This window comes from Phyllostomus hastatus, unplaced genomic scaffold, assembly GCF_019186645.2.
Source record: "Phyllostomus hastatus isolate PE091 unplaced genomic scaffold, TTU_PhHast_1.1 phas_scaffold_129, whole genome shotgun sequence".
Lineage (NCBI taxonomy): Eukaryota > Metazoa > Chordata > Mammalia > Chiroptera > Phyllostomidae > Phyllostomus > Phyllostomus hastatus.
In genome coordinates this window covers 29,524,112-29,549,874 of record NW_025334009.1, presented here as the reverse complement: position 1 = coordinate 29,549,874, position 25,763 = coordinate 29,524,112, and the positions used below count along the sequence as shown (strand labels likewise).

At 38.4% G+C, this 25,763-nt stretch overlaps 1 protein-coding gene across 2 annotated transcripts in view; it reads right to left on the bottom strand.

The window, feature by feature from the left end:
- DNAJC13 (DnaJ heat shock protein family (Hsp40) member C13) overlaps positions 1 to 24,711 on the bottom strand; it is a 108,401-nt gene extending 83,690 nt beyond the window's left edge. For both annotated transcript variants that reach the window (XR_006787779.1, XM_045856817.1), the window contains exons 1-2: positions 24,465 to 24,711; positions 9,459 to 9,539 (exon numbers count right to left, since the gene is read on the bottom strand). Coding sequence is in view for 1 of the 2 variants with exons in the window: in XM_045856817.1 (XP_045712773.1) it covers positions 9,459 to 9,526 (68 nt within the window). In the remaining variant the exon portion in view is untranslated. The remainder of the gene's footprint in view (positions 1 to 9,458; positions 9,540 to 24,464) is intronic.
- Between the last annotated feature and the right edge of the window lie 1,052 nt (positions 24,712 to 25,763).

The window sequence follows — 25,763 nt, the reverse complement described above, 5'->3', positions numbered from 1 at the left end:
CCCACATTTTAATTTTGCTTGTGTCCAGTTTTTCCAATCAGTATATCACATAATAAAAATGACCAAAATTATTTCCATTTGGGGGAAAATGGCAGGTTTTCATTAATCTTTACACATATTCACATGAAAAGTATGGCTATATTACCAGTATTTTGCCCCCTAACCTCACATATCTGAAGTTGAGTGAGAAACTCAAGGATGAGAGCTTCCTTCTACCATAAACACATTCACTTGCTGCTTAGCAGGCTGAGGGGTGAGGGGCTGATGAAGCAGATGAGGATTCACCCAAACAGCTCAAAAGTCTCAAAACTTCAGGGGCTTAACCAATTAATGGAAGCAAAGAAAAATAAAAAGATAAGATCTTGTTAAATTGGCATTTGCCTTAAAGAAAGCACAATAAAATCAAATGTTAGATAGACATTTCTAACATTTAGAATGTGAAATCACAAATTCTAACTTTCAGAGTCATCTTGAGAGTCAAATATGCCAATTTTTATACTCCTGAGATGAAACTACAGAATGTATATTTTACTCTGGAAGCAAAAGTATAAAAATTAAATACCTGCAATGTTCCAAATATTGACTGATGCTGCCACATTCAAAGTCTTAGAGGAGCTCAATTAAGAAAATACCCTTTGCAATTCTTGATTAACCTCCACACAACTGAGGCCCTTCTAAACATGTTTCTCATGGAACTCTGTCATCTAGATTAATACTGTGCAAAAGAACTTTCAGAGATGATGGACGTGTCCTACATCTACAGTCCAGTAAGGCATCCATGAGCTGTATATTATGGTTCAAGACAGCATTCACACTAGACAACTATTGTGTTGGCTGCTGTCATTTTTTAATTTGACAGTATAAGGAAAAAGAGGTCAGTGCCCCTGACTACACAGTCAGATACTACGTGATTTAAAAATGCTTGCAGCACACTGGTTGAAAATTGTTGTTCTAAGTCATAAAGAATAGACACAGATTCCGTAAATTCACGGAAGTGCATGTCTTCATTACCTTTAAAACTCTAACTTCTAGCAAAATACCCAGCACTGAACAGAGACATTCAAAAACAATGTTTGTTAAATAGCTAAACAGACCAATCCATCCAACAATGTCAATACGCATTCAAGTCTATGACCCATTGCTTTACTCTTGCTTTTAAAACATAAGTGAAACAGCAACCAATTTCACACCAATTTTTTATTCATAACCACTGTAACATCAGGAAAAGGGTAAATCTGTATTTTTATGAAAGAAAATACATTTTCTTTCATTTATTCACTGTCTATGAAGAGAAAATGCCACTTATAGAGTAATTTGCTGTTTTCTGGGCTTAAGATTAATTTGTTGATTAATTCTTAAAAATTATCATACTAAAAGTTCTTACTACAAAAATACAGATATGCAAAATTGTTACAAAAGGAATAAAGACTAATGTAAACAAAAGATGAGAAATATATGACAGAAGATGCCACATACAGAACACAAATGTGAAAGCAAACAACTTTTCGCTCAACTAAGAAATTAAGATTCACTACTGACTTTACTTATCGCGTTTGTTTTCCTTTTATTCAGGAACTAAAGTCACACACATCAGTAAACGCCTAGAGAAAGAGTAGGCATTTTATCCACTCCTTAAGTTTGCACAGCTACAGATTTATTTATTCTAAAGCAACAGCTTATTAAGAAATATGGTTTATATTATCCATCAACTATGTTACTTAGAATCATGAAACTAATGCTATTCAAATAAATAAAAAAACTTTGAGGCAACTGCTTTATCTATGGGTTGTTTTTTTTTTTTTTTCTCCCAAAGCAACTGGTGATAAACAGTAAAAACAAATAAAAAACGTGGTGTTAGTAATAGAGCTGATGAAGATAAGAAAGACCATCTGAAAGCACAGAAAGCCCACTGAAGCAGAAGCTGAGGAAATACCCAAGTTTTGGATTTGACAGGTGATGTTCCTATTTTTTAATAGACTGAATAAACATATTAACTTACATGAAAACACACTCTTATGTTACTTTAACTCCTGCAAATAAAAATGTTACATTATTCTTCCACTTTCTAGTCCTTATGAATATTCCTTTTCTCTTTGAAACAACTTTTTATAACATGATTTTTTTTTCATATGGCAACTTTAAAAAGTGAAACTAATGTGTTGGCTCAGATACTGTTTTTAGCATGACCATGGACGGACCCAGTACTATAAATGAGCACACAACTCTGTACTTGGTTCCATGACGTGGCAGTAAATAAGAGAATTGGTCCCTTAAAGACTTTTATTTTAAAATAAAAAATAAGTGTTAAAAAATAAGGGCCCCACATTTTATTTATTATTAGGTAACTATTCAGACATCTGAAATAAACTTCAAAGTAAAAAGAGCTAAGACACTCGTCAGTCATTGTCTAAAAGGTAATTTTAGACTTGAATACTCTGAACTACCTTGTGTCAATTAGTCATGTATAACAGCATTAACAGAAGGAGATACTATAAAAATATTGGCCACCATCACAAGGCCATACTCTTCTGCAAAGCAATTTTCCCTCAGTGGCTTGGCTATGTAATGGGCCTCAAGTAAGCCAAACAGATCTTATCTAATTAAGAGCTGAAAGAAGCTTTTACGTTGCCAGTCTATAGTTCCCATAACATGTAGCTTGAACTTTTATAGTTCTGTGGGCAAAGTTGGCTAGTTATTGGCTCATTAGTGGTACTAGGGAACTAACTTTTCCAAACAGTAATTTTATTCCTTTCCCAGTACTCCAGATATTGAGCACTGTTCTTTAGAACGAAGCCAATATATACTTCCCCAGAAATTTCACCCTTTGGCCCAAGTTCTGCCTTTCAGCTTCACCCAAATCATACCTAATTTTCCTGTCAATCAGATTTTCAATTTGAACTCTCTTTCCTAGGTTTAACACCCCAGTTCCTTCAACCATTTTAAAATAAGTTTTGGTCAAAAATTTCTAGAAGGCTTTAGGATTCTCAGAAACACCTAGGTTTTTCCCTTTTATTATCAAAAGCTTGAGAATCCAGTTACTTGGACTAGAATTTTAGTCCATCAAATGAAGTTAAGAATAACTGAAACACAAGGTTTTCCAAAGAGGTGGGACATCAAAGGTAAGTAAGCATTGCTAAAGCTAATAGTTAAGCCCACTAGCTCTAGAATCACACTGCCTGGATTCAAATATTCCCTGGACAACTCACTTTCTATGTACCCTCTGACAACTTGATAACCCTCTCTAAGCTTCAGTTTCCCCATATGAAGATGTTGATGATACACACACACACACACACACACACACACACACACACACAATATCTCACAAAGTGGAAATTAAAAGAAATAATTCATGTAAAGTACCTGTCACTGTTTACAATTGATAAGTGTTATTCTTACTGCCATTATTCTGATTGATCATGGAGGACATAGCTCACAACTCCAACAGTCACTGAACTATAGTCACATAACTGTAATGAGTATCATTATGTTTCCAGTAGTTATGACTGCTACATTCGTACGTAAAACACAAGATCATTCAAATAGCTACATTTCCAAGATGTTCTGACTCTGGTCAAACTCCACTTGAAAAACGTTGCAGTGAAAAGGGCTCATTCACATCAGAAGTTGTACTCCTCCGAAAAGAGAAAGAAGGCATACAGGACATACGCCCTGTGCAAGTGTCTGTCCCAATAACTCAGTGAGAAAATGTCCCACTTCTCTCAGAGTAATTTCAATCTCAGAGTATTAAGGAAAAGATACAGAAATCTCCCATATACTCCCTCCCTGTCATCATCCATGCACAGCCTCCCCCATTATCAACATTCCCCCACCAGAGTGGTACATGTTACAACTGATGAACCTGCACTGACACACCATCATCAACCAAAGTCCACAGTTTACATGAGGATTCACTCTTGTGCTATACATTCTATGGGTTTGGACAACTGTATAATGCCATGTATCCACTATTACAGTGTCATACAGAGTAGTTTCTTGGCCCTAGAAATCATCTGGGCTCTGCTTATTCATCCTTCCCTCTCCACCAAACCTTGCTACCACTGATCTTTTTATCTCCAAAGTTTTGCCTTTTCCACAATGTCATATAGTTGAAATCATACAGTATGTAGCCTAATCATACAGTATGTAGCCTTTTCAGATTGGATTCTTCCACGATGTAATATGCATTTAAGTTTCCTGGCTTAATGATTCATTTCTTCTAGGCACTGAATAATATTTATTGTCTACACGTATCACAGTTTATTTATCCATTTAGCTATTGGAGGATGAAAACGGTTGCTTCCAAGTTTTTGTAATTATGAATAGAGCTGCTATAAGTATCCATGTGTAGGTTTTTGTGTGAATATGAGCTTTCAGCTCCTTAGGGCAAATACTGAGGAGTGCAATCGCTGGGTCATATGGTAAGAGGATGTTGAGTTTTGTAAGAAACCACCCAACTGTCTTCCAAAGTGGCTGTACCATTGTGCCTTCCCATCAGCAAATAATTACAGATCCTGTTGCTCCATATCCTCGTCAGCATTTGGTGGTGTCAATGTTCTGGATTTTGGTCATTTCAATAGATGTATAGTAGTATCTCTATATTTGCATTTCCATGATGATATAGGATGTGAAACATCCTTTCATATACTTATTTGCCATCTTTACATGTTATTTATTTATTTTTAGGGAGAGGGGAAGGGAGGAAGCAGTAAGGTAGAGAAACATGAATGTGAGAGAGAAACATGGATTGGTTACCTCTCCTATGTGTCCTGACCAGGGACTGAAGCCACAACTCAGCCATGTGCCCTGACCGGGAATCAAACCAGCGAACTTTCGCTTTGCAGGACGATGCTCCAGCCACACTGGTCGGGGCTGTACATGTTCTTTGGTGAAGAATCTATAAGGTCTTTGACTCATTTTTTAATCTGGTTGTTTTCTTATTGTTGAGTTTTAAGGATTTTTTAATTTCAGTAATAGTCCTTTATCATATATGTCTTTTGCAAACATTTTCTCCCAACTTGTCTTTACACTTTTGGTAGCCTATTTCACAAAGAAGAAGTTTTCAAATTTAATGAAGTCCAGCTTACCAATTCAATTTTTTCATGGATCATGTCTTTGATGTTGTATGCAAAAAGTTATCACCAAACCCAAAGTAATCTAGATTGTTCTCCCATGCTATCATCCTCTAGGAGTTTTATAGTTTTGTATTTCACATTCAGGTCTGTGATCCATTTTTAGTTAATTTGTGAAAATTCAAGTTTGAGCCTAGATTCAATTGTTTGCATGTGATGCCTAAGTATTCCAACATAATGCTTTGGAAACACTACCTTTGCTCCTGGAGCTACTTTTTTAATATAACATTGTATATAAAATATAAAATTCCTGTAAAGTAGGTGTGATCCTGTTTGCACTTCTGGATGAAAGATGTTCAAATCCTCAATTGTCTAATAATAATCACAAAGAGTTACACAAAGAGAATTCAGGATCTACTCACCTGCCTGAGTATTGGAGGGTGGCAGCTTCAAGAGATAAGAGCAATAAAGCACAGGGGAAAAAAACTGCAGGCTTCCTAGGGCTGTCAGAGTTGGTGAGGTGTGTAAATGCCAGGCAGCTAAAGAAAAGAGTCTCTCTTGTAGGATTTTTTCCTATTTGTAAGAAAGGTATCAGAAATTCACCATTTCCACTTCCCCTCAACTCTTCTTCCAATTTCCTCTATTTAGGCATTACACAGACTGTCTATGTAGCAGACCATGCTTCATTGTGGTCACCTGCCATAGTGGGCACCTGCCATTGAATTTCATGGATTGATCACCACATGTCCCAATGTACTGAAGTGCAATCCTGTTCAGATACTAAAATGCTACTCTGAAATTCAGAGCATTTGTTATAATAAATGTATGCAAATATGAAAGTGATCCATAGGTAGATTTTAGTAGACTTGTAATTTCCATCCAAAAAAATTTTTAACTTACATTACAAACATTACTTTGAAGTTTTCCATAGTGAAACCGCACAGCTCCTTCCTATCAGAAATAGCTTGCTTAGAGCAAACAGGAAACTCTGCTCTTTTATAGAGGGAAAAAAGTGCTTTTTAGCTCTGAAAGCAAAACGCTACTGAAGGAAATTTTAAAGATCTAAATAAATGAAAAGACATCCCTTATTCATGGATCAGAGGAATTAATATTAGGGTGGCAATACTCCCCTAATGGATCCACAGATTCAGTGCAATCCCTATCAAAATCCCAGCTGCCTTTTTTGCAAAATTGACTGACTCTAAAATTCATATGAAATGCAAGAAATCTAGAACAGCCAAAATAATCTTGAAAATGAACAAAGTTGGAACCTCAAACTTCACAGTTTCAAACTTGGTACAAAGCTATACTAATCAAGAAAAGATGGTACTGGCATAAGGATAGCCATATAGGTCAATGGAAATAGAATTAAGAGCTCAGGAATAAACCTTTACATTTATATTTATGGTTAACTGATTTTTGACAAGGATGTCAAAACAATTAAATGGGGAAAGAATAATCTTTTCAATAAATGGTGCTGGGACAACTGGATATCCACATGCAAGAATTAAGCCAGATCCCTACTTCATATTATATATAAAAATTAACCCAAAATCAAAGCTGTGAAACTCTTAGAAGAAAACACAGGAGTCAATCTTTGAGACCTTAGATTAAATAATGTCTTCTTAGACAGGACACATAAGGCACAAATGGCAAAGGGGGAAAAAAACCAGATAGATTTAAAATCATCAAAATAAAAAACAACTCACCCTGGCTGGTGTGGTTCAGTGAACTGAGCACCGGCCTGAGAACCCAAAGGTCACCTGTTCAATTCCCAGTCAGAGCACATGCCTGGGTTGCAGGCTAGGTTCCTGGTTAGGGGCATGTGAGAAGCAACTGATCGATGTTTCTCTGGCACATTGATGATTCTCACCCTTTCTTTCTCCCTCCCTTCCCCTCGCTCTAAAAATAAATAAAATCTTAAAGAAAGTTAAAAACACTGTGCTTCACAAGACACCATCAAGAAAGTAAAAAGACAACTCCCAGAATATAGAAAACATCTGCAAATCATGTATCTGATAAGGGATTTATATTCAGAATATATAAAGAACTCATTACAATTCAACATTAAAAAGCAAATAACCCAATTAAAAAATGGTTAATGATTTAAATAGACATTTCAGGAAAGATACACAAATGGCCAAGAAGCACATCAAAAGACACTTAACAGGCATAAAGGAAATGCAAATCAAAACTACAATGAGATACTACTTCATAGCCACTAGGATGGCTAAAATAAAAAAATTTTTAAAAGACAATAACAAGTGTTAGTAAGGATATGGAGAAATTGGAATCCTTATAATACACTGATTATAAAATGTTGCAGCCACTTTGGAAAAGTTTGGCTCTTCCTCAAAAAGTTAAATGTAGAGTTACCATACAACTCTACATAACACCATGTAACATCAATTCCACTCCTGGGCATACGCCCAAGAGAATTGGCAATATAGATTCACCCATAAAATGTACTTTCACATTTATAGAAGCACCATTCACAGTAGGTGGAAAACTACAAATGTCCATTAACTGATGAATGGATAAAATAAAAATGGCATATCTATGGAACAGAATATTACCTGCCAACAAAAAAGGAATGCACTGACACATGCTACCACACAGATGAACCTTGAAAACATCATGCTAAATGAAAGAAGCCAGTCACAAAAAACCACATATTGTATGATTCCATCTACATATGTCCTAAACAAGGAAATCCCGAGACAAAGTAGATTAGTAACTGACAGATGCTGGGAAGAGGGGAGATGGAAAGCAATGGCTGATACTGTATTTTTAGAGGAGATATTTTTAGACAGTTATGAAGGCGTTCTGATAACAGTTAGTGGAGGTGGCTCACAACTAAAAAACCACCAAGTTATACATTTAAAAAGGATGAATTTTATGTTATATAAATTATATCTTAATAAAACTCATAAAAACAAAAAAGGTTCAAGATACGAACAATGGAGGTAAGGAATTGTGCTGAGAGAACAGAAATAGTTCTGCTCCAAATTATTACACAAAAAGGAGGACAGTCTTAAGTCTTAGTCACTACTAAGAACATAAAAAAATTTTTATACACCTGAAACCTATATAATTTTATTAACCAATGTTACCCCAATGAATTCAATAAAAGAAAAAAAATTTTCTGATGATCACAATTACCGACAAGTTCACAAATCAAAAAGTATTATAGTAAGTTTGTTCCTTAGAATTAATGCATCAGTATGCTACAAATGTATTAAAAACAGAAATTATATTATGATGATCACAGCAATCTACCACTTGAGGAAAAAATAAGAACACTTAAATACACAAGTTTTTTTAAGGCTGCTTAAAGACCTAAAGCGACCCAGGATATGCCGATTTTCTAACTTTACTCAATCAAATTAACTGAAGAAATAATTTGAAGACAAGTATTCTACAAGGATAAGAACTATGCCCTTTATTTTGGGAACTCATATAGTTGAGCTACTAAAAGGAAACAAAATTAAACACTCAGATCTTTCAAAATCGTAGTCAGTTTGCCAACAAAAACCAGAAACTCGAGAGAATTCAGATGTTGCACCATTCTAAGAAGTTATTACACTATACCTAAAAATGAAAAGTTAAGAACAGAAACTAAAGTTATTCACTGGCTTTGTGCACATGTCACAGTTTATCTATCTGAGGCCTGCCTAATCTGGAATCATGCAGTCACCTATTTGTCCAAGTGTGGCACACACTTACTTTAATTACTATTATTCAAAAGAACCAGAGACTAAACTTGTTTCTTTGTCAACAAGAGCTATTCATTGAATACTCAATACATTTAAGACATAATTTTAAAACTTTCACACAGTTCATATCGTGTCACTTAATCCTACAGCAGTCTGAGGGGCAGGAATCACCATCCACTTCACAAAAAAGAAACAAAGCATCTACACCTTGGTCTGACACGGCAAGCTACTAAAAAATGTCACTGCCCCCTCGCAAGGAAAAGAAAGGATCAAACCCAACTTTTAAGTTTCATCACACACCTAAAAAAGATTGCAAAAGGATGGACTTGCAAATGTGTTACCCACACACAGGCTAGTCTCTGGACAATAAAGTTGTGAAGTTAACACTGTTACAACTGTATAACCTCTATTTACCTTTTAATTGTTCTTTTTAGTTCTTACCAAACTCCTTGCCAAGACAGACACAGAAAACCAGAAATGCCAAGAGAAAAAAAGACCAATAATTACTCTGAATGTAGCATTTCATCTGAAACACACACAGATGCTTTTCAGCAGAGAGGATCGAATGGCATTACTGAGTTGTGTGGTACAACTCATGATACTGAAAGAATATTATTTACAGTAATACTTTCTAGAAACACAGGAAAATGAAACCAAGAGAAATACTTACTTTCCCCTCCATGAATGTTTTGTTGTGTAGAAACATGCCAAATCCTTATTTTCCCTGATTATGTTCATTTTGTGCTAAAACCTGGAAGATAAAAATATGGGTGAATTTACAGTTCAGTGTTACCCTTAGAGTTTTTCCTGATTCTCCCATATCATATTTTCATAGCCTGCCATCTGGCACTGATTTTAAGGCACGACTTTTTCTACTATACCACGGGTTTTAAATGGCAGGGAAAGGTCCATTCACCTCTCTGTCACCGCCTTTAGCACAGCATGCTGTGGCTGTCCTCCTGCACTGCACCGGGAATCCTGAGGACAAGAACTGTCCTCTATCAATATCCCCAGTGTAGAGAATCTAATAAAAAATGTCTAAGTAAATGAATGCTTAAATCTCACACCGCCAAACAATGCCTTCACACACAATGGGCACCTGAAGATGTTTGCCAAGTGTCAACACAATCTGAAAGGCTTCTGCCGCGGTGCTGAGTGCCAGCCATTCTGCTGTCACTGCAAAGGGAACCTACAGTAAGTAAGATTTAACTTACATATAACAGTAAAATAATGCATGTTCACAGCAAAACAACTAAATTGTTCATAAATAAATCTTTCATCCTAGCATCTGAAGATGATTATTCTAGCCTTCCTTCTATTTAGGGAGTATAGGTGTGTTTTTTTTTTTAAACAAAATTCAGATTGTTATTCGTACTGCTGAACCCATTTTCACAGAGTATTAACCTTTCCCCCAAGGAATTAAATATTCTTTAGTATTTAAAAATGACTTCTAAGGTTACACGATATGCCACCGTATGAATATTCTAGAACAAGGGCAGAAATGGAGAGTGTGTGTTTAGGAACTTTTACAGCAGTTTGGTGAGTAAGCTCCTCAGGTGACACAGGATGTGGAACGGGTCAGGACAGTCAAACCTGGGTAATGAGTCGCCCACGGCGAGAGCTTCCTACCAGCCTCACGCACAGGGACCATTTATGCGCAATATTTTACAATCACCGGATAAGTGTGTTGGCCGTAACCCAGAAGTATACAAAATCCAGGACTCATTCATTTCATGAAAAAATTTAAATTTAGATGATTTTACAGAATAAATTGCTCGGACTGGCTACTAATACAGACTGATGATAAATTTGTTTTAAGATTTTATTTATTTATTTATTTATTTATTTAGAGAGGGGAAGGGAGGGACAAAGAGAGAGAGAAGCATCAATGTGCGGTTGCTGGGGGTCATGGCCTGCAACTCAGGCATGTATCCTGACTGGGAATCGAACCTGTGACACTTGATGATAAATTTTGAAAATACATCATTTGCTTCATAATGAATAAAAGTTTAAATGAATATGGCCTTTTATTTCTTTTGTCACTTGGCTATTTTTTCCTACGCTCAATAATTAGAAATGCACTCTAAAAATATTTTAAGATTCATACCAAAGTATCAATAATGCAAAATGAATGACTGGAACTGTGATTCAATTAAGCTTTTTAAAATGTCTTTATAGACTGATCTAAATTTTTTTAATCATCAAGTATTCTTTTCATAAATAGAATAAAATCATTTTCTTCCAAAAATATTTTTATAACAGTTTTTTCAAACAATTCACACACCATAAAATTCACCTTTTAAAGTATAAAATTCAGGGGTGTTTAGTATGCTCTGAGTTCTACAATGAACACTACTAGTTTTAGATCATCTGTATCATCCCAAAAAGAAACTGTGCTAGCAGTCACTCCCCATCCCCCTTTACTCCCAGCACCTGGCAACCAATAATCCATTGTACTTTCTGTTACTATGGCTTTGCTATTATGGACACGTCATATAAATAGAATCGTACAGTATGGTCTTTGGGACTGGCTTCTTTTCCTTAGCATAACATTTTCAAAGCTGTTGTGGCATGGATTAACTCCTTTCTATTATGTATTTAATACCACCTTTTGTTTATACATTCATCAGTTGATGAAAATTGGCATTGCTTCCACTTTTTGGCTATTATCAATCACAATGCTCTCAACATTTGGTTTGTGTGAAAATGTTTTCCTTTCTCTTGGGTATAAACCTGAGTGGTAAAAAAAATTTTTAAAGACACCTGTTTGTTTCTTTTTTTAATATTTTTTAAAAGATGCGCCCTGGCTGGCATAGCTCAGTGGATTGAACGCGGGCTGGGAACCAAAGTATCCCAGGTTCGATTCCCAGCCAGGGTACATGCCTGGGTTGCAGGCCATAACCCCCAGCAACCGGACATTGATGTCTGTCTGCCTCTCCGCCCCGCCCCCCCTTCCCTCTCTAAAATAAATAAATAAATAAATAAAATATATTTTTTAAAAAAGATGCTATTTATTTTCAGAGAGAGGGGAAGGGAGGGAGAAAGAAAGAGAGAACACATGGATCAGTTGCCTCTCAAATGACCCCAACTGGGGACATGACCCACAACCCAGGCATGTGTCCTGACTGGGAATCCAACCAGCGACCCTTCAGTTTTCAGGTCGGTGCTCAATCCACTGAGCCACACCAGCCAGGGCTAAAGACACCTCTGTTTTGAAACTGCTTTCTTCATTCCTCTTCCTTGTTTTTGCATTAGCAAATTAGTGAAGGCTTCTGTCCTCTATGTAGAATGCTCTTCTTCTGGACATCTACGTGGCTCTCATCTTCACCTCAAATCTGTGTTCAAATGTCACCTTTACAATGAGGCCTACCCTAGTTATCTTGTTTTAAATGGTGACTGCCCTCCTCATTCTTCACTCCCTACTCTCTCTGACTCCTGTTAATTTTTCCTCCATGGCACCTTTCATTTCATGGTTTAATGTGCAATTTAATATAGCTATTATTCATCTAACCCTACTAGAATATCCAGGAGGAGGTATTTTTTTTTCTGTTAAGCGTGCGCACGCGCACACACACACACACACACCCTTCCAGAGCCTACAAGAGTGCCTGGCCCAAAGCAGGTGCTCAGTAAGGATTCAAGCGACAGTGAAATGCAACAATCCCACGGGGAATTCTGATGTCCATTCCAAACCTGATGTTCTACGAGGTACTCTCAAATAAGGTTTTGCCAAACTTTCTGGAAAAGCATCAGTTCACAGTGTGAGGAATATAATAAGAGAACCACAAGTAACAGCAAGTTTAGAGAAATCTTTCTTGTTACCAGAAAGGGAATTTAAGAGTCAACTGACATCTTCCTCCAAGTATGTATGGAGACAGCTAAATATAGTCCTACCAACTGGTGTTTTGTTTTGTCTCCCTCTCCCTCTTTTTTTTTCTGGATTGTGTATCTGAGATGACACAGGAAGCCAACCAACACTTATTAAACCAGCAAAACATTATCCCTGCCATCTCAATCTTTTGAAGCAAATGATATTGCTGAAATGAAATATAGATTTCTGAGAATATGCCTCAAAAATGAAAAACACAGGTCTACAGATATTTTCCCCTTATATACTATAACTGAAGACTGGGCCCTAGCTGGTGTGGCTCAGTGGATTGAGTGCCGGCCTGCGAACCAAAAGGTCAATGGTTCGATTCCCAGTCAGAACACATGCCTGGGTTGTGAGCTAGGTCTCAAGTTGGGGGTGTGTGAGAGGCAACTGATTACTATGTATCTCTCACACATTGATGTTTCTCTCCCACTCTTTCTCCCTCCCTTCCTCTCTCTCTAAAAGTAGGTAAAATCTTTAAAAGAAGAAGACTGGAACAATGGAAGAACAAGGAGAACAGAAAAGGTGAATGGCTGATATCAAACAACGGAGTCTAGATCCCTAGTCCATAATTTAGGATATCAGAATGAATGACTCTGTACTAAGGGCCTAACCTGAGAAAACTGACAAGGAAGAAAATATGTTTGAGTGAAGAATGGCTAATATTAGAAGAAACTTTAAAATTAAAATGAAAGTGAGAGGAAAATAATAAAGATCTTTAAATGACAGCCACAAAGAAGAGTATGATGCAGAAGGAAGAGATGCCTAATAAACCCCGAGGGTTCGATGGTGAGGATGGCTGGGGTGGGGGCAGGGGGTAGGGCGGTGAGGGATGGGGGGAGAAGCAAAACAATCTCACAACAACAAAGCAAGTTGAAGAATTAAAAAAAAAACCCTAAAGAATTATCTCATATGTATCACTGATTTAGGGGAATATGTAACTCAAACAGATCCTATAGGAGGGGAATTAGAACAAGTTTACATCAAGGCATCTTACATACAACTTTTTGGAGAGCTATTATCTTGGACATGATGAAAGCACCAGATGGCAGAGAGTTCTTAGGTTACAAAAGGCAAAAAGGGAGAGAGAAAGAAGATGTAATACATTAAAATAAAATTTAACTAAGTAGAAGACATACAAATTAGCCACAGTGTACATAAAAAGATGTTCATTGTCCCCCTCAGGGAAATGTAACAACTCAGAACCACAGGATAGCACCTCACACCTGTTAAGATGTAGAGAAACAGGAACCCTTGTATACTGTTGGTGGGAATGCAAAATGGTACAGGTGCTAAGGAAAACAGTATTAAAGTTGTAATCTAGCACTCAAACTCCTGGATATTTACCCAACAGGACTGAAATTAGAGCTGAAAGAGACAGTACTTCCATACGCATGGCAGCACTGTGCATAATAGCCAAGACGGGGAAACAACCTAAATGTCCACCAAGGAATGAATAATGAAAAAGATATATATAGGAAGAATACACGCACACACAATGGAATACTATTTACCCTTAAAAAATTGAGGAAATCCTGTAATATGTGACATCATCAGTGAACCTTGCAGGCATTATGCTAAGGGAAACAAGCCACTCACAGAAGGACAAATACTGCATGATTCCACCTATGTAAATTACCTAAAACTGTCAAACTCACAGAAGCAGAGGGCAGAACGGTGGTTGCCAAGGACCAAGGTGAAGGAGACATGGGGAATATGCAAGACAAATGCATTCGAGAGATCTGCTGTACAGCACTGTGCCTGCAGCTAATAATATTACATTGTACACTTTAAAAATCTGTTAAGAGAATAGGCCTCATGTTAAGTGTTCTTAACCACACAAAAAAATAATTTTTTAAAATTTAAAAACTATTGACTTCTTGGCCTGTTAGATGAACTACTGTATTCCTGATGTGGATTACTATGCTGACAGAAAAATACAATGTAGAATTTAAAAAGTACTTCGGCCCTGGCTGGTGTCGCTCAGTGGATTGCTTCCTGGTCAGGGTACATGCCTGCGTTGCAGGCCAGATACTTGGTTGGGGGGCCTGTGAGAGGCAACTGATTGATGTTTCTCTCCCTCTCTTTCTCCTTTCCCTTTCTCTAAAAAAGTAAATAAAATCTTTTTTTTTTAAGAAAGAGTTTGAAAAGTACTTCAATTCTCTGGAGTACTGGAGTCAATAGAAGTTCCCCTGGCCAAAATCAGGGACCCCTGTTAATTGTACTATTTTAGGTAGGAAACAAGTGATGTTGCTATTCTGCATCCGATTCTCAGCAACAACCACTCAGAAAGGCTCGTAAATGGAAGTGCTGCTCCTGGTGGGAAACTACTCCTCAAACTGAAAAGTTTGCTTTCAGCCATGCTACATTTAAGTGGGGATATATTTTTGAGAAGTAAGAGAAGAGGGAGATACTTGCGTAAGTAGCCACTCAACCTTAGAAATAATGGGGTAATTCAATGCTATTATATGTGTCTGCATAGGTCAAAATGGAAATTAGGATAATGCTTTTACATTTTGAACCCTCAGTAAAGATTATCCTAAAACTGGAAAGGCTATGTGACCCTAACCAAAAAATCTGACATTCCTGAAATTATGCAACCAGTTTGTATTGAGTACTAGTCACATGTTAATGATTATGTTAGGCATTTACCACACTTTTACCTATCTCATTTTATCTCTATAACAACACCAGGACACGTGTATGATTATCCCCAGTTGACTGACAAGAAAACTTGAATCAGAGAAATTAAATCACTTCTCCAAGGCAACACAGCTGTTAAGGGGGTAGACCAGACTTTGGACTCAACCTGGTTAACTCTATATTCTATGTACTTAATCTGAACTATAGCACCTTCCCTCAAATTTAGGAAATCAAAATAAATACATCTTGACCATGTAACTAGAGATTTATCATTTCATAGCATAGTCCTAGATTAATTAAGAACTAATTCTAATTATTTATCTTCGCCTGGATATATGATTAAGCACCTGTTGGAAACAACTTTGAAACCCACAATTTCAAGCAGTGAAACAAATTACCATACTCAACACAGGGCAAAAAATAAAAATAAAAGCAAAGCCACCAATGCTGAAAAACTCAACCATCTAAAAGGAAACTATAAAATATTTCAATCTGTTGCCCTGGCCAGGTAGCTCAGCTAGTTAGGGTGTCATCTGATACACCAAGGTTGCAGGTTCAATCCCAGGTCAGAGCACATAAAAGAATCAACCAATTAATGCATAAATGAGTGGAACAACAGGTAAATATTTCTCTCCCCCTGCCCCTTTCCTCTCTCTCAAATCAATAAATAAAAATTTAAAAGATATTTCCATCTATAAACTTTAAAAAATTTTTAAACAAAGTGTTCAAAACAAACATGATGACAGAAATTTGCTACCAATATGTGATTTCAGGATAATCTTTAAAGTTCAACAACAGAAAGATACTATTTTAATTAGCACTGAACTTTTAAATGAACAGATTAATGATATCTGAGGCTGGGAACTACTTCCCAACAATATGATAGGAAGACCTCTCTAAATTACTAATTTTTTAAAAGATTTTATTTATTTATTTTCAGAGAGGGAAGGGAGGGAGATAGAGAGAGAGAGAGAGAAACATCAATGTGAGGTTGCTGGGGGTCATGGCCTGCAACCCAGGCATGTACCCTGACTGGGAATTAAACCTGTGATGCTTTGGTTCGCAGCCCGCACTCAATCCACTGAGCTACGCCAGCCAGGGCTAAATTACTAAATTTTCAAGTAAATCTATTTTAAATTCTCAGTAAAACCTCAACCACTTTGCGATAGTCATTTCATCTAATGAAGGTAATTGGTCTGCAGGTTGTATTAACTTCTTCACACCACGAGGACACTTACAGACATAGTTAACTCACTGGGTAATGGCAATGCACAAATATCACAAAAATGCAGAAAAGCAGGACAGTAATATTCGTGTTAACTATGTATCACTGAAGCTGAGACTTAGAACAACTCAGATTTCATCTCCCACACTTCTACAAGCATCCCACTTCAAATTCTCAAAAATCCACCCATCTTTTTGACGAGAAAAACTCAAGTTGACATGCCAATTTTAACTAAATCACATTGAAAATATCTCCAATTTTTTGCAAGTCAGCTTTAGTTTTCATCAGAACACCAAGAGAACTTTTTGTAACTTCTCAGTTTGTCCTTTTGAGAGAACTGTACTAAGGGTTAAAAAGTCAAATTGACTGGTCAATATAGGCATTTAGCTAGAATCACCTTTTTCAATGAATTCCTTTGCTTCAAGCTTTCCAACACTTACGTTCTCACAAAATCTAATTTTTGACTGACAGCAAAACTGACAATCCATTTAAGATCATTTATGGTTAAAATGAGAGCAATCTCATAGAAGTTGTGATTTTGAAACAAAATTGTGGGGTTTGAGAGTCCACTGAGCAGAAGCCTACATCAAATTGAACAAAACGCAAGAGGAAGGGACTCAACACCACCGGCACCCAAACAGATTACAGCAGGGCTAGAAGCAGAAGACTTTGCACACAGAGGAAAATTAAGTGTGTGTGTACGGCTTATGTTAGTAAAAACTTGAACAGAACACTCACTTAGCTAAGAATGAGTGAGCGTACTCAGAAAAATGATACATTAGTGAATGAATGAAGAAAATGGCATTAGTGAAGGCTATAAGCTTTAAACCATGTATTTTGCATGACCAACTGAAACTGATTTTTACACAAATGAGAAAACTTCCTGAGAGCAGATATCATACTAATTTTTCCACTCTGAGTCCACAGATGAAAGAATAAACTCTTTCATCATTAACTTTGCTCTCAAGTAATGAATTAAAAATACAAGTTTGTCTGGAAATGCACCAAAAACTAAGATGGACAGGAAGACAGATCTATATTAAAGCGAGTACAGTAAAATGTCAACGTGAAAATTCAGGAGGCGAGTGGATGGGTGGGTGTCTAAGGTAATGTCCTCGCAATCTGGCTCCAGGTGAAAACACTTATGTCTGGGAAGGCCACCTTTGCCTTTATTTTCTGACCTAACTCTCCTGCAATAGAAACACTTTTTCTGTCACACTGTAAAACTACATCTGAAAATACAGTAAGTATTCATATGATAGGGACTAATTTATACCTATGAACTTACTACTTCCTCATATAGGAATATCCTACTGAAAACGCAGGGGTGGGGGCCAATCCTTGCTACGACAAAAACTAATCTTTCATGTGATTGAGTAATAACTAAGGAGAGGATTCCTTATTACTGGCTTCTTAAAGATCTTTTTTTTTTTTTACTTGTGACTGGATTCAAAATCTAAGTAAATCATACCACCAGGTTAGTTCAGTTTCAAATAAAAGCTAAAAAAATTAAAATGGTTAACAGAACATTAATTTTTACCCAGATTAAAAAGCTACAACTAGATAGACCTAGGTAGAATGTGCTATGTGTGCAGGAAAACTGTTATAAACTTTAACCTTCGTTTTAAAATTTTCAGCTTCGTGTTTTAATATATAACTCAAGTACAGGTAAGAGCATTCCTTTCTAAATAAATGATACAGTATGTGTCTTGTGTATGATAACCTACATTAAAGACCTATAACGGAGATCACACAGTCAGGTTTCATCAGCTCACAAACAACCACTTAATAACCTTGCTCTATTATGGTCAATACACCCTATTGGGTAAGAGATTTTCTAATTTAAATATGTAGCTCCTTTTCTATTGCTATAGTAAATGCACAGTTGGGGACAAAACTTCCTAAGCATGTCACACATATGATAAATGCATCTTGAAGTTTTACACTAAGCATGCTAATATCCAAACATTGTTCTCTTTATACTTAAGTAAAAGACAAGGAGTTCAAATTGCTACAATTTCTCTTTCACCCAATACAAAGTAGCAACATGCAGGTTTCTAGTCTGGCTCGGAAATAGCCCTATTATTTTTAACTCTGCCATAGTGCTTCACAGTTTACAGACCACTCCTGTCTATCAGTTAACTTAAAAAAACAAAAACAGAAACGGAGAATCCCATTTTAACAATTAAACCCAGAAGTTCTAAGGCAGGGGTATCCAACCTTTTGGTGTCTCTGCGTCACACTGTAAAAAGAGTTGTCTTGGGCACACATTAAATAACACTGCAACACATAATCACCAAAAAAAAAATCTCATGTTTTAAGTAAATTTACAATTTTGTGTTGTGCCACGTTCACATTCATCCTTACTGCACGCGGCCCACTGGCCACAGGCTGGACAAAGGCTTGGGGAGGGGGTAGGAGAGAACGGCTTATATATTTTATGATTCCATAAACACCCAAAATACATTCTGTATCTTGACTAGAAATTTGAGGAAGAGAGACAGTTCATAGCCGTAAGTGACTAAAGAATACAAGTCTTAAATCCATGTGTAAAAATTTCCATTTTAATATAATTAGTATAGAATTTACTGAATATTAGAAAGTCTCCTACATTCATAACCTCATCAATCCTTCAATTTTGCCTAACAACTCTACTTGGCAAAATCAGAACATCAAAACAATTATTTCAGATTGCTTTAGGGAGTTCGTTTTCAGTCTGTTCATCATAAGACCAAGTTCTCACTGATCAGTTGCAAAGACATACTGCCAATGGGCATGTGCTAAATATGTGAACCCTGCTCACGCAGTGTGGTCCACTTCTATGGGCAACTTTCAGTGCTGCAACTACAAAGTCCCACTGATTTTAGACTGTTGTATCAGAGATCATTCTCCTAATAGGTAGCTCATAGAAGTACAAGTAAAACTGAAATAGGCGGCCTGCTGAATAAAGTTAAAAGCATCTTAAAAGAACTACCAGCAAACTAAATGTTTATCTTTACTGCATGAAGCCCCACTTAAATGTACCTTTGTACAGGTAACTGTCTGAAGTTACCAAAAATGATCACCACCATATCGGCTTAAGTTATTTGGGACAAAGATATCCACTAATTCTGTGATTCTCAAAGGACTTCCTATGATTAAAAATCATGATTAAGAAATATGATTGGCAGGAGCGGAGCACGTGAACACCGCTGATGCAGAAAAACATGTTGAAAAAAATGCGTGACACTACTACTAGAGACACTACTAGTATTCAGTGAATAGCGCTAGATATCCCTCAATGTAAAAGACAACAGAGATTGAGGCACTATTCTCAATTAACTTTCAAACATCTAAGTGGTATTCACATAGGTAAAAACCTACTTATAATTAAGTAATCCCCAAATTTAATTCTATATAAAATATAAATCACAAAGTATTTTTTCCAGTTTAATATGCACATTATCTTCCAGGAATGCACCTATCACGTACATTAAGAGATCATACTTTGAGTTCTCTTGGCTTTTGTTTGAGAGTGTCTGTATTTTGTCCTCAGTTTTGAAAGGTATTTTTGCTGTTTTTTTGTTTTTCAGTACTTCAAGTTACATTTGTCTCCTTGCTTGCATGGTTTCTTCACTGTAACTTTTACCTTTGTTCCTCTATATTTAACGTTTCTCTTTGGCTACTTCAAGATATTCTGTCCTTTGTTTACATCAATTTGAATATATCTAGGTGTGTTTTGTTTGTGTTTGGGGGGGGCAAGTATTTACGCTGCTTAGTGTTCTTGAAGTTTTTTGGATCTGTGACTTGATGCCTGGCATTAATTTTGGAAAATCCTGTATTATTTCCTCACATATTTCAATATTTCTTCTCTATACTCCTATGGGATTTCAATTACATATATATTAAATGTTTAATAATACCCCCAAGCTCTTGGATTTTGTTCTTTAAAATGTTTTGTTTGTTTGTTTTAGCTGGGTAATTTCTACTGACATCTAGTGTTCACTCTTTCCTTGGATGTTCCAAATCCACCGATCAGACCAAGGTTTTCTGCCTCTGCGGTGTGATGAAGTTTCTAGCATTTCCTTTTAGTTGGCTGTCAGTTTCCATCTCTCAGATGAAATCACCCATCTAATTCTGAACATTTTCCACTTTTCTGTTCATACCTTACAGGTGTATCCAACCCATGGCCCACAGGATGCATGCAGCCCAGGATGGATATGAATGCAGCCCAACACGAAATTGTAAATTTACTTAAAACTGTTTTTTTGTTCATCAGTTTTCGTTAGTGTTTGTGTATTTAATGTGTGGCCCAAGATAACTCTTCTTCCAGTGTGGCCCAGAGATGCCAAAAGGTTGGACACTCCTACTTCACATGTTAATTATAGTCATTTTAATATTCCCTATCAGATAATACTATCTATGTTAATCAAATTGTAGTTCTGATGATTGCTCTTTCTCTTCTCAATTTTTCTGCCTTTTGCATGCCTTGTAATTTTTTGTTGAAAGTTGAAATGTTGTATAAGACAACAGAGCCTAAAGTAAATAATTTTTGTGACTGGAAATGGGCACACCTTTTCTTTGCCAGGTCTTTAGCGCAGGGTGTTCATCTATTTAGGAGTAGTGCTGGTTTATGATCTGCTGTTGCTATGGTTATCCTCAGTGTACCACAGGCTTCAAATACCTGGACAATAGCTTGTGGCTCCTGTGGGGGTTGGATTACTAAAGCAATGTCTGTTTGACTCTTTGTGCAGTGCCCCTGTGCATAACCTTGTTTTGCTCCTAGTAGTATTCTGCAGTTACTTGTTATTCAACCCTTCCTGGTGGCAGAGAACTGGGGGTACAGTCTCTGTTGTTCTATAATTAACATTCAGTCTTAGGCTCACTCTATGTACCTGGATCTCAGGGCTGTGATTCCCCTGGCTGCAGTCTGGGGCTCAGTGGGCCTTCCCCAGAAGATTCTTTCCCTCTTCTTTTGACTCTTCCCAGTGCAATGAAAGCTCACCAACAGGGCCAGCAGAGAAGCCCTTCTCTCAACAGATTAAGACTTTTGTTCCATTGAAGAGACAGAAAAGTATCAAAGCAGAGTTTTTGTCCCTCCTGAAAGCTTTGCTGCTACTCCCCTCCTCTATGTCAGCACCAGAACAGATACTCCCCAGGACCCTTTCCAGTACCCAGTGGGGTTTGTGGATAAGGAGTTTGGAAGAAGGTACACTGAACCTTCACCACTTCGTCATCTATTCTAGATGAAATCTTACCAGTGTCCAGTTGTGTCTAATGAAGGTGAATGTGAATTCATGTCTCCTTTTTCTCCTTAGATTTTGGGCCAGTGGTTTGTTCTGTGGCCTCAACTCGTTAAAAATTTTCAAGAAAAAAAGTTATGAATTTGAAGTCAATCCAATTCTTTTTGTTTTAACAGTGGCAGCAAAGCTTCCTTTTGTCCCAGGGCCAAAACCAGTGGTTATATCATTTCTGAACTATTTCAGGGTAGTAGAAGAGGTGTTACAAATTACTTGGGATAAAAATGAGGCTTTTGCTGGGTCTGATAAAATAGAGAAGCACTGACTTAAAGGATCGCTTTCAAAACAACTCGCCTTTAAATACTTCTAAACATCACAGTCAACATTAAGGCCTAAAACTATTAGTAGCAACCAAATTTTTTGCTAGTTTATCTGTATAGCCTTATTTCTACAGGCATAACTTGGATATATTGCAGGTTTGGTTCCAGAGCAATGCAATTAAGCAAGTATCGCAATAAAGTGAGTAGTAATCTTTTTGCTGGTGGCGGAGCTTGCTTTCTATTTGTAAACACACACACACACACACACACACACACACACACCACATCTGTAAAGCGCAATTAAGCGAAGTGCAGTAAAAAGAGGTATGCCTGTATTTTACTAATTTTAAGCACTTCAATCAAGGATGCAAGTGAAAAGTTATGTGCAATGAGAACCTCAAATTCACTTGTGTAAGTAGAACTGGTTGAGGAATGGAGCCAAATTACTTAGAACAGATCCTCTCTCTTTATTTTTAAAAGACTTTATTTATTTTTAGAGAGAAGGGAAGGAAAGAGAGAGAGAAACAATGTGTGGCTGAGTCTTACATGCCCCCTTACTGGGGACCTGGCCCACAACCCAGGCATGTGCCTGGACTGGGAATCGAACCAGCAACCCCTTTGGTTTGCAGGCCAGCGCTCAATCCACTGAGCCACCCCAGCCAGGACAGAACAGATCCTTTTTGTTTCGATCATAATTTAGTATCTACTGAGAACCAGACTGTACTATCAACCTTTTTACAAACTGGTTACCTAGACCACCAGCTTCTATTTATTTATGGATGTTAAATTCTTACAAATCTCACGCCTTCCACGATTCCATATTCTTTTCACTGATAAGGTTCATATTTTTGGGACCATTTACTTATTGCCGCCACTTTCAGGAAAAGAGGAATAGTCATTGCTTTCCAGTAGAACACAAGAGGTGGTGCTTTCCAGGAACTGGACTATAAAGGTTCTTTACATTTCTCTTAATAAGTTCTGACTCCTCTTTTCCTCTCTTGGTATGTTTTACTTCCGATTTCCAAACTAGGAGTACACTGTAACATTATCTAAACAAGGTCTTATGTTCCATTATGATACTAATAGCAAAAATAAGTTTGAGATATATAAACGTTTCATAGTACCTTTAAAATGTTAACAAGGTTTTCTGTTATATGTTAAATTAAGTCAAAGAATAAAGCACTCCCAAACCAAAGAATAGTGAAACCAAGTCTTTTTAGAATATCAAATTTTTGACAAGTAGTTTTCTAAATTTCCTTTCTTTTTTAAGGCAAGTCCTGTTTCATATTCCCAGAAACTCACAGAACACTGGTAGTACCCTACAAAGCAAGACCGCTGTGAGCAATTTCCTCAAACTCTGCAAACAGTTACTTTCAAATCCAGAAATCTATCAGAGCCATAAAGTACGAAATACAGTAATGAAGACGAATCACTGGGGCAGAACCTGGAGAAACAATGAAACTACTTTTTTCCGATGACACTACATACACTCCAGGAGGTTCAAAATAACACAGGCAACAGTATCCCCTTCTTTTTTGAGGGGAATCAGGGCGGGGTCAAAGGGAAAATCAGAGGAGGCAAGTCATTACTTTAGGAGACCATGTCCACATCAGGGGGTCATTTTTAAATTTTTCTCCCCCCCCCCACAAGCAACTGATAAAGGAAACAATCTCAAGCCAAGCGTGGTTGAACACCCCACGATAACGAGACAACTCAAGGGAAGGCATTCTCCTAAGTGTACCAAATAAAAATCTGAGTTTAATAGCGTCTAAATCCTACGTTACTTACCCACCCCAAAGGCCGCATTCAGAAGCAAAATCACAGCAGCAGAGAAAAGGCCACGGTGCATAAGCTAATGTGCAGACCGGGTAAACCTTGGGGGAAAACTTGACTTTGGAAAAGGAGGAGCCTGAAGAAGAAACATGGGTGCTCCCCATTTTCTAACAAAACTAAACAAAGAAAGTCAAAGTATATGCGGGACATAGGGACAGAAGAAGGGCGGCTGACCCAAGAAAACAAGAGTTGCCAGCATCTATCAGAAAGAGCGCTAAGACTAGGTAGGAGGCTGGGAGACCCGAGGGCGGAGCCCAGGGGGAATAAGGGGTGTGTGAGGTAAGGATGTGCAGCGGAGAGGAGCCGTGGTGGGTAGAAAACAAAAAGCGAGATAGGGCTGAACAAGGGAGCGCCCTGAGCGAATGTCCGTAGAATCCCGGAGAGGTTGAGGGGGTCCGACGGGAGGAACAAGATCAGCAGCTTGCGGGGAGGGTAACTGCCTTCCTTAGCAGCCAGAGGCTGCGGCGGTCGAGACACCATCCCTCATTTTCCCTGCCCTTAGCCCCCCGAGTCCCCGCGGAGTGGGGAGAAGGTAAAGCAGAGTCTGGTGCCCAGAGCGGTTTACCTTGCAGGAGGCTGGAGAGGCTCCAGCTCGAGCTCCTCCCGCCACCGGCTCTGCGGCCAGAGTGGGATGAGGCGATCTCCGACCTCCTCCCCCTCACTTCCCCTTTTCCCCGCCGGGGCTCTGTAGCTCCGCTGCCGCGGGTTCCTTGTGCCGCGGCGACGCTGCCTCCCCGCCCCCTCCGCCTCCTCCCTCTGCCTCTTAGAGGCTCACTCTGGAGGCCGCCATCTTCGTTCAGGCTTTGAGCGACCGCGCTCCACTACGCCTGCGTCGCCCCCGCCCAGGCTGTCACGAGACCCGGTCAGCTGATCTCAACTCTTCCGCCTTCTGCCCCGCCCCTTCTCGTGCATTTCCCCTCCCTCCCGTTCCCATTTGCTCCTTTTCCCAGAAATTTCGAGTTCCGCCTTTCCGCACGCCCAGCCCCATCAGCAGTTACTCATGCGCAGAATGGCGAGGCCGGCTGTGGTTTCCGGAGTCCACGCAGCGCCTGGGGGAGACCCGCCCCTCAGCGCAAGCCGAGAGGGCCACGCCCCCGGGCAAGTGGAAGGAGGGCCACGCCCCTCGGCTTGTGCCGCTAACTCCTGAGCGCCGTTGCTGAGCCAGCTGCGGCTTTTGCACTTTTAATCCTTTGACGTCTTGTATTAGAGCATTTTTCCAGCCTGGCCCTTGATTTCAAGTGCCACAGCGTATCTGCGAGGTAGTCCGAAGCTTCAGCCTAATATCCTGTCTGGCCGGATTCCCCTCCAGCAGGTTCTCTACAGATTCACGTGCTTCCGAGGCTCCCAAAACAACAGTTAAAAAGGATTTAAATTTTGGTTGGTCTGGGCAGTCGCAAACACCAAAGCTTGGGGGCTGCCCGTGGCCTTTTGCAGGTGGCAATGCCAGATAGATATAATGAGAGCTCCACTCATTGTCTGCTGGTCTTGTGTCAAGAGCTTAATCTTCAACTGTGAAGTAGTAATCCTTGTTTTGCAGATAAAAGGACGCCTCTTCCCACAGTAGTGGGTTTGGTGTTTGAACCCCAGCAATCTGACTTCATGTTTGTGCCCTTGATACCATCTCCCGGAGCATCTAGGAGCTGGGAGACGGAAGTTAGCTAGAGAAAAGAGGGGACGTTATGTATTACCGGTGGGTAAAAGTTTAATTGAAGAAGTTCAGTGTCCAACCCCAGACCTACACTCTAAACACAATAGCTCGAAAATAAGTAATTGTTACTGGACAGGGGCCTGGCCCTGAGTCTGCCTAGGGCCAGCTGTAGCGTGTGGCTTCTTGACTTTGTGTGGGGAAGATTTCTATGAGGAG